Source organism: Phalaenopsis equestris, unplaced genomic scaffold (genome assembly GCF_001263595.1).
Source record: "Phalaenopsis equestris unplaced genomic scaffold, ASM126359v1 Scaffold000873, whole genome shotgun sequence".
Lineage (NCBI taxonomy): Eukaryota > Viridiplantae > Streptophyta > Magnoliopsida > Asparagales > Orchidaceae > Phalaenopsis > Phalaenopsis equestris.
The window spans coordinates 1,955,476-1,966,162 of NW_018165313.1; the positions used below are offsets into that span (position 1 = coordinate 1,955,476).

General features: G+C 38.3%; 1 protein-coding gene across 1 annotated transcript; it reads right to left on the minus strand.

Annotated features, from left to right (window-relative positions):
- Positions 1–397: 397 nt before the first annotated feature.
- Positions 398–2,354, minus strand: LOC110031993 (flavonoid 3'-monooxygenase-like). The gene is made up of 3 exons (XM_020735473.1): positions 1,556–2,354; positions 1,277–1,465; positions 398–1,136 (listed from the first exon to the last, which is right to left on the minus strand). The coding sequence occupies exons 1-3, from the start codon at positions 2,243–2,245 to the stop codon at positions 495–497; spliced, it is 1,521 nt and encodes a 506-aa protein (XP_020591132.1). The 5' UTR covers positions 2,246–2,354; the 3' UTR covers positions 398–494.
- Between the last annotated feature and the right edge of the window lie 8,333 nt (positions 2,355–10,687).

Sequence of the window (10,687 nt, forward strand, 5' to 3'; positions counted from 1 at the left end):
ATAAACGTTGAGTTCTTAAAGACAAAACCTCTGATCTTAATTAAGAGTTTTTTTTTAAATGACTTGGATCATTTAAGATGTAAATAACTGTAGAGGTTTGTCTCTATAGAGAATTATGAACTCATGTAAAATAATGTTGTCTAATCTTTATGTTAGATAGGTGAATTGTTGATCGCAAAAAAAAATTGTAGATCAAATGAATGTCATTGATTATTTAGCTTATACAATCAAAGTATATTTATCTCTCGGGATGTTGTATTATTTGTGATGTTGTACTCGATTCTTTAAACTATTAGAAATATGGGATCAGTTAGTCTCATATTTATAAAAATTGACTCTTAAACATTCAAACTAAATAGCAATATGGTCAATTAATCTATATAGACATTAAAAAAATGGATGATAAATAGTTCAACATTACACAATTGTATTTGATAGGTCATTATCTAGACAAAATTATTTCATGCAAAATTAAGATGACATGCATACAAAAATTAAAGATATGTATTAGGTGCGAGCCTTGGCATTGCTTTAGCCATAAGTGGCTTTACTTTAGGCATAGACACCCCATAACTCTCCTCCATGTCCAACTTTTCGGCCATATAACCGTCTGGCATCGTCCAATCAAAAGAATGTAATAATATGGCTGTTATGAGATGAAGCATTCGAAGGCCCAGATTTATTCCGGCGCACATTCTTCGCCCAATACCGAAAGGTATTAACTCGAAGTCGTTTCCTTTAGCATCAACATTTGCATGCAGCGAACTCGAGCCGAACCGATCAGGATTGAATTTGCAGGGATCATCGGGCCAAGAGGCGGAATCACGACCAATAGCCCAAACATTAATAAGTACGGTAACACCTTTGGGAATGAGATAGCCATCGATCTCAAAGTCTTCAACCGTCATGCGGGGGAGAGAAAGAGGGAGCGGGGGATGTAGCCGCAAGGTCTCCTTGACAATAGCATGGAGGAAAGGAAATTTTGATAGATCCGACTCACATATAAATCGATCACGCCCGACGACGGAGTCGAGCTCATGTTGGGCACGAGCAAGAATATGTGGGTGGCGAATGAGCTCCGCTAATACCCATTCTGCCGTAATAGACACAGTTTCAGTTCCTGCAATGAACATATCCTGCAAAAACCCAAAATTAAAAAAAAATAAAAAATAACACAAAGTAACCAAAAATGATATAATTGTAAGAGCCATATCTTTAAAATCATGTCTAAGATATTTGACGATAACAAATAAATAAATAAGCGAAAAAAGAAAACCTGGAGCAAAGCTTTGATGTTGATGTCGATGATCTCATCCTGCTCCCCTTCTGCGCTGCCATTCATCTCAATAAGCACACTGAGAAAATCTTTAGTGTGATTGACTCTCTGCAAACGGTGCTCTTCGATTACTTTGTCCAGAAATTCGCCAAATCGTTCCCGGATTCTCCTCATCTTTTTATTCAGGCCCTGCTTACATGAATAGCTATTTATCAATGTGTTGTTAGGATAGATATATAAATGAGGGGATTATAGCAATTTTAGAAGGAGAAGAGATGCCTGTAGGTCTAGCCAATCGATCCAAGGCACAAAATCTCCAACATTGAATTCCCCTGCAACTTTCGATATCTCCGCGGCAATTTCCTTGAACTTGGCCGCCTCCTCGCCTCCGACGATCACCCGCCGTCCAACTAACACACGTGCCAGAGCATTTGTTGCGCACGAGTTGACCACCGCTCCCACATCAATCACCGCATCTCTGTCTGAAGCCAGGTCGCGAACGAGCGTCGCCAATTCGTCTTCACGCACGTGCTGGAAGCTATCCAGGACCTTAGTTGAGAATAGATGCGTGGCGCAGATCTTCCTGAGCATCCGCCACCGCGGCCCGTAGGGCGCCATTATGAGATCTTGGAAGTTGTAGGCAAAGTGCCTGCCCAGCGAATTCGGGGGGCGGCTGCTGAGTTTGGCGTCGTGGCTGCGAAAGCACTTGGCGGCAGCCGAGGCGGAGGATATGACGATGACGTCGACGGTGCCTAAGCGGAGACGAAGGAGGCCGGAAGAACCATGAGAGTTTGATAGGTGCTGAAGGGTTTGGTGTACCTTGGTGCCCAGTTGGAGGAGGTTGCCGACCAAAGGCCAGCCTTTTGGCCCTGGAGGCAGGGGAGGGCGGCGGCGATCGGTGAGGGTTGGAAAGAGAGATGAGAGGAGGAGTGCTGAGAAGAAGAGAATGGAAAGGATGATGACAATCATTTTTTTTTTTTTGGTTGTGTGCTGATTCTATTATTTCTAGTATGGTGTATAAATAAGCTAGCTTTGTGTTCTTGTGCAAGTCGTCCGAAGCTCCGAGATTCCTAACCGGCAAATAGAGGATTTTCTTTTTTTTTTTTTTTTTGTTGGGGAATCAAAATTAATTTTTTTGGGGAATCAAATATAGAAAAATTTGAAAAAGCATTAATGCGTGCTAAAAAATTCGTGACGATAGAATACCGGATTATTATATTAGTGTCGTACAATGATTAAATACATACTAAAAAAATGTAAGCAATAATGACACTATAAGTTTTTATGTGGAAAACCCGAAAAAGTAAAAACTATGGGGTCTTACCCAGCTGAAGAGTTCAACTATGAAATAATAATTGTCTTTGCAACCACTTATATGATAAACGAAAAAGCCCCCTTGGGGTTGGGCTCTGAGCTCAAAAGACTTTACTCATTTCGACGACATTTGAATGCCTTTACAATGTCAAAATTAACCTATCTCGTGCTCGTTGGATTTGTCTCAATTCGACCATAAACACACCAGATTCAACATTCATTTGATTTTCTAAATATACCCGGAAAGCTTCTAAAAGTGGTTTAATGACTTGATCTGAGCTTGATTTGACTCAGATTGGATCGATTTTGATATCGTTGGATTTTCCTCGCTTTGCCGATCAGTTTGACAGTAAATTTGTTGAAGTCAGAGGTCTTGATAACTCTCAATCAAATTTTAGATATTTCTTGCTCTAAAGATTACCTCGAAACCGTGCAATGGTGTTGGAAATTTGTTGGCGGGACATTACATTAAAAAATATATATTTATTTAAGAAAATTAAAAAAAAAGATAGAATAAGACAAAACAAGGTCATTATACACAGTATATCAATATTTCTTTTTCTATTATATTTCCCACCCCCATGGATGGGCCGCCCTCATCCTCATTTAGGAAAAATTATTCCATACGGACGGACATCATATGCAAGATTCATGCGGTGTCTGATCATGAGATTTACGGTCAGGATGTATTTCGGTGGGCCCCACTTAAATTTAAAAAAAAATATGAAATATATCCTGATCGTAGATCGGACACCGCATGCAGAGATGCATATGGTGTTCGTACGCAATAATTTCTTCTCATTTAGATAACATTTTTAATTTTAAAAAGATTTTGAATGTTGATATTAATCCATTCTTAAAAATAAAATAAAATAATTATTTTTAAAAACCAATATAAATTGCATTAAATAATAAATATTAATTTAAACAATATTAAAAACAGGCTCATTAAAACGACACTACAAATGTGGCGTTGAATACGAGCGATTATTGTATCAGGACATCAGATGCAAATTTACGTCTGAAGACCAATGGACATTTGTCACGTGGTAAGTTCGCACCACTATAATACACTGGTTGAATATATTTAATAGAGGGGTGGGACCTGCGCACACTTTCACTTACCTCTGGAATCTGATTGTAATAATTTTTCATTGATTACATGACTAAAGCGAATTTTTTTATAAAAAATTAGTATTTTTTATAACGGTGAGAAAAGGACAGAAAATATGGTTTAGAAAAAGAGTTTGGAATATTCCTTCAAAATGAAAAAAAGAAAAACATTAGATCATTAATATAAAAATTGATATAAAAAATATTTAATTCAAAAAATATTTTTACACCTAAGTCAAAATAAAAATTCATTAAATAAAATTTTATATGGCCAATATTTTTAACTAATATACGCAATATATGTAAATTTCTGTAAATATTAATATTCTATCTCAAAAAAAAATGATTTTCATTTTTTTTTTTAATTTCTTCAATCGTATTTTAAGAAACTCCATTTAATCTATTTTAAACTACATTTAACCCAATAAAATAAATATAAAGTTATCTTAATTATACTAACTAAATAATAATGAATATGTAATCATTTACTTCCACTTATGTCCAGGGTTATGCCCCTCCTGAATCCAATCAAATTTAGTTTGGAATTAATTCAATGGAGGTGTTTGGTAAGTTCAACCATACATTTGTAACTCTTGGAGATCTGGTCCTACTACCACGACAAGCAGCCTCGCTATGACAAAGAAGGGAATTCTCCACCTATGTTAGTAGAGATTATTACGTTCGTCCGGATGTAGCTCGGCGTCGGGATCCCTCACCCTCTATGATAAACGACGATGATTTATACCACCTCAACAATGCAAGAACGGCCTCCAACCACGATAGAAAGAAGAAGATTGAAACCCCCTGTCCATGTTAGTTGGAGAATGCTTTATTAAAAGAAATATTTGAATTTAGAGCACCTATTATGAGCCACGCAAATCCCGAAACTTCTCCTTCCAAAATCCCCAAATCATTTTTCTTACTTCCTGCGCCGCCACAATTTTCTTCCTTGCCCTCGAACTTGTCTCTGATACCACTTGTTGAGAAAATTAGGGCGAAGAAAAACTAGAACGACACAAATCCAGAAGAACACAAAGATTTGTGTCGTTCTAGTTTTTCTTCGCCCTAATTTTCTCAACAGCACTCAAGCATTTCAAAATCCCATCCTTGGAGCCTTATTGAGGACGGTTGGATCCATCTAACCACATTGCCTCGGTTAAATCCACCACGGTCTACCTATCAAGGGTCAATGACACTCTTAAGTGTCAACTATTTTTCATGACTCCAAAAGAGTCGACTCTAAGGTGGTTTTATAGCTTATAGCTGGGAGTTATAACCTCCTTTGTGGACTTGAAGTGAACGTTCATAAGCATAATTTATCAGTGCTCAAAACTAATCCTCAAAAGAGTTCACTAGTGTTGAACTCCCTTCGCAACTCGATTTAAGAGAGAGATGATAAAGGAGCAAGACCTGAAGCCTGTAATCGCCCATGTCGCCTATCATAAGGGCAAAGAGAAGGCCAATTTGGCTATGTGCTAGGCTTGCAACACCCACAAAACCTTGTATGTGTTGCTAGAACTCACCAACAACCATATATCTATGAAAGAATATAATTTACCATCTATCGTCTAGGGCACTGAACGCACGGAGAGCGCTTGTTGAAGAGGATTTCTTACGGAGTTGATAAAGGAAAGCCTCGACCAATAAAACCAACCATGATATCGAGATTCAATGATTCATGAGCACGCCCATTCCAAGAGCGGATTTAACGTCCATTTGGGGTAGTTTGTGCGTTTCAGGATAAGCTGATTATCCTAAAATGCGACCAGCGGGGTCGACCCCCAGCAACATACAATGTCATCTTTGGTCACACGCTCCTTGCCACTTTCAAGGCCATCATCTCAACTTTCCATGTCACCGCAAAACTCTGAGGCATGGATAGGTGATAACTATTAAAGATGATCTTGAGCAATCACATACCTGGTCTCTATGGGTGATAAGCAGTGTGCAACGAGAAGTTTTGGATCTAGAAAACTCCCTAGAAGTTTCCTAGAGACTAATAAGTTGATTGAAGTAGTCGTCACCACTAAGGAAGCATAGGTAGAAATTTTTTTACTAAGTGTTACTCCTGATGCAGGCAGGGTTCAAAGATGATCTACTTGATAAATTATGTGATTAACACGATACGTTTGCTTGGTCAGACGAAGAAATAGTAGATGTCGATGTAGCCTATCATATGCTGAGCATTGATTTGAAAGCCCAAACTTTGAAGCAAAAGAAGTATGTTTTGGTGATCACCTTCTTTTATTCACATCACAACATTCCTCTTTCTTTTCAGGTTAACTTCCTCTTTCATTTGGCGAGCAGACCCTCTACAATCTTGGACATATTAGTGTTTGTCTCAGTAAATTCTAACATATCAAACCTATCGCATGATGCAAGAACCTAAGGCTTGCAAAGCATGAAGAAAGGAAATGAAGCATTGATGACATCTCATCATCTTATTTATAAGTAGGGGTGTCAATTTGAGTCAGCGAGGCGGGTTCAGGTTTGGCCTGCAATGATTAGGGTTGACCCAAACCCAACCCAAATAATAAATGGGTTGAAAACTAAAACCCAATCCAAACCCGAGATTGACTGGCTAATCTGAACCCGACCCAAAATTTCATGCTTATTTTGGGTTTTCGGGTTCAACCCGTCCTAAATAATAAACTCGTCGAATTATTTGACCCGATATTGACTCTAAAAATATTCGGATCAATCCTAACACTGATTTTTCGAGTCAGAGTTTGATTCGTGATGACGTGTGGGTACAAAGGCTCCAGAATAACATTTAAATTATACATTGATTTAATGTATGTGTTCACTTATTCTTTTCATAGCATAGCATGATTTTCTAAAAGATAAATAATTAGATGACTAAATATGTATAGCCAAAAGCAGCCATGGCAGGCCAGTAGGAATAGGAATCATTTTAATGTGTCTTCTCCCTACCCAAGTCCTCCAAAAAAATTCAGCGTAGCAAGCCAACAAACATAAGGCAACCAGACCCAAAAAAACAAGCTTGAATGAATAACAGTCGAGTCCAAATGGCCGGGCATGAGTGGCTGAGTATCAGATCAAATGCAAGAAACCAAATGTTGGAGAAAGCCATTCACCGACTTCGTCGCCTTGTCGAGAGCTATATCTCACAGATCCAGATATGTACGAGACTACAACTTACTCGCCAAGTTCTCAGGACAATGAGTCGACCATATATCATGTGTGACTTAGCAAAGAGCACAAAGAATAAAAAATGAAAGGCACCACGATAATGACTCATCAAATCAATTTTCAAAAGCTGCTGCATAAAGAAGAACAAATCAAAATTCAAGCTCCAAATCTTATATTTCTTTCACAAATTCATCAGAGATGAAAATCAAATCAAAGCATTATATATGCATATAAGAAAGGGATAATTAAGAAAAATTACATTTTGATCTGTAAGAGATTATCCAGTCCCCTCTTCGACACCATACAAATCGACGAGACGCCTCAAAATCTCAACTTGCATTCTTAGCCGGAGAATGTATCCGGCGGCGTCCTCAAAGATCCGGTCAGCATCCGCCGCCTCCGGCCGTAGTTGCGTTGGCGGAACGTCGCCGCCGACTGCGAAATTTCTGATGGGAGGGATCAGCTCTTTAAGCGCCTGTAGTCTTCTGAGAACAGCTTTTGAATCGCCGGAATGTGGAGGCAGCCCCGAGCCGCGGCGGCGGTTTGTGGATTTCGGCGGCCGCCGGTGTTACTTCTCGAGGGAGCAGTTGAGGATTTGGATCTCGCGGCGGAGGTTTTGAAAAAGAAGCTCATTTTTTAAGAGTGGCTCTTCGTCGGTATCTCCGGCGAGATGGAATGCGAGAGATTATGTAGCTCGAGGAGATCGGGATATGGCCATGATTTTTTAAAAAATTACAGAAATGCCCCTACAAGTCCAAATTAAATAAATATTATATTTTAATAATACAGGCAGCAGAAGTGAAAATCAGTCAATGTAGCTTAAAATATTAAATCATTCAATGTTGCCGGTCTTTATGCCATTTTCGTAAATAGTCAGAGATTGATGGGTAATGTCCTAATCGCAAAAAGTAAAGCCCGGTAGGGGAAGTGCCTGTGGTCCAGAGTTGAAACCATGTGAAACCAGAACAGTCCACGTGATAATTTCCTTAAATAACCCTCCTTGTTTCGACTAATTACCGAAAATGCCCCGCAAGCAATGAGCACGTGGCGGGCCGTCGCATCGGGTCAAAAGACCCCGGTCTGTTCAAATGTGGCCCAGCCCAGTAATAGTCATATCCTTCTTTTAAATTCATTTTCATTCCTTATTAAATCATAAATATTTAAAAATAGTATCTTTGATCATTGCGTATTTTTAGGCATCAAAGCACATAATCAACATCATATATTTACATTGAAGAATATTAGCTCTCTATCACATCCAAAAAAATAGAACATGAAAAGATATCAGAAAAATAGGGAGCTATAACCTATAAAATGAAGAATAAAAATTATATAAACTTCTTCAATAAATGCTATATAGAGGATTTAGTACAATAATAATATTACACTTCTACCCCCATTTGTATAGGGTCAATAAATAACGGCTCATTATCTTGTCTTTTTTTACTCGGTTATTCTAGCTAGGTCGATTGTGTTTGGTTAGCTCAGCTCCATAGATTATCTACGTCGATAGGACTCGATCGGCTTATCTCGCTTGATCAAACTTGTTGGGCTCGAAAATACTACTTCTAGTGATAAGTCTTTTGGTCTTTGTTGGATGGTTGGGAATGCTTCACGGAAATAAACTTTCAGTCGGGTTGGCTCTCCTGTGGAGTAAACTCCTACATCAAATCAATTTTCTCTTCGTCAAAGTTACACCACTCCCCTGTTGAGCTGCTTGGTTGGCACCAGACGACCGTCCTCACGCTGATTCTTGACTCGGCTGGCTAAACCGGTCCCGTGATCTCATTGCAAAGGATCTCTCTTCATCATGCGGTACATATTTTAAAACAATCATATCATGATAGAATATTTTGAGTATAATTAAGTTTAAAATAATTTGATTACGTTTGAGGCAGTGATCCTCACGTTTATAAAAAGATTTTAAGATAAATTTATTGTTGGTCTTCATTCAGATATATTTTGTTTGGATTTTAGGAGTGAGGGTAAAAAGGTAATTTGGAGAGGAGGGAGGAGGGATAAAATGCAAGGCACGTGGACTATACGGGCAAGCGCGTTGTTTGGTGGGAAGAGAGAGAAAGGGGGAGGAGGCGAATGAGCGCAGTGGTCACATGGAAAGACCACATGGGACGCAGGAATTTTGTAACATGATTTTTTTTTTTTTTTTTTTTATATACATGTCATACTTTTTTTACATATTTACATATCTAACACCTATAATTTTTATATTTGTAGTTATACCTATATAGGAAGACTATTAGTGTTATTGTCTTATGCCTTATATGTTCATTTCAGGTAGCACATGGAGAGGAGGTGGTGGGAAAAAAAATCCAAAGAATTTCTTGCATAAAACTCCTTCATTTTCTGAAAATGACTTTTTTTTTCACAAATTAAATTTTAATTTAATATACATCTCAAGATTTATAAAATTTGAAATATATATTTGAGTGTGCATTAAAATCATGACATTTTGATTGAGAAATAATGACAAAATTATGATAAAGAAATTGGATATCATTCTTATTGTGTGCTTGTAAATTCAAATTCACGGAGTGATGGATCAACATCTTAGTGATATATGAAGATCTGATTTACACTTGTAAGATGAAATTGATAGAGTAGACATCAAAGTTCTTATATGGAAAACTCAAAAGAGAAAAAATCATAGGGTCTGACCAAGTTGAAATAATTTTTCTATGTTGATATAGGTAATAAAACTTTACCGAGCTTTTAATGGTCGGAAGTAATGATGCACAAGTGGTATGTGACTTTTGCTAGACGAGTAGCAGAAAAAGAAGGGGAAATGTCGGTGATCCAGTTGTTATAAAAGAACACCGATAGTAGAGGCGGTTTGCCAGAAAATTTGATGCCAAATACTGGTGGTCTGACAATGGCGGTTCGAATGGTGAAGGTGGCAGTGGTCGAGCAGTGGTGGTTCGACGTTGGCAGTCGCTGGATGGGGGTGGTTGGGAACGTACAACAATGGTCCGACGATAACTGTGGCTTAATAACGGTGACCGGTCAATAATGGCCTGGAAGCGGCAACAGTAGTTTCTATAGAGAAAGCCACTCGACAACAATGATTGGGCAACAACAGCCAGTCATGGTGGTCGGAAGAGGCAATGGTGGTTCTGCAATGGCAACAACTTGATGGCAGCCGCTGGTGGTGATGATTCGGCGTTAGTGGAGCTCAGAGGCCTTCAAAAGCTTAAAGCTCCTTCAGCTTTCTCCTCCATGGTCACACCCCCTCCCCACACATAAAGGAAATGAGGGTCTATTCCTAGATTTTGTGAGCGACATCTTATGTAAATACTGCATGAATCTAAGCCACTCCACGAGACAGGCTAGAGTGATCCCTCTGATCCGATGGTATTTATGAGTATTTGTGTCCTAATGATGATAGAATCCAGTGATATTGGGTTCATTGAATTCAGCCTGACGAAACACTCGATTTAACTATAAACTTATTAGATTTGAAATTAATTCGACCATCAATTCTCATTCAAATGCTCTAATTGTGCTTTGATGACTTGATCTCTGGGCTCGATCAAACTCAGATCAAATCAATTCAGGCTTCATTAGGCTTGTCTTGTCTAAATGATCAGTTTGACATTAGACTTGCCCGAAATTCTGGAATCAAGGCCCTGGATGATATTGAATTTGAATGTGCATGCATTATTAAACACAAAAGGTGTGACAAATATCCTAGTTATACAAACGTATCAAAAAAATACTCAAGCAAACATGTGATTTTTTATTTTATATTTTTATATGATAAAACATTTAAAAATAATTATTTATCCACCATTAAAATCATGAGCTTGTATGGGC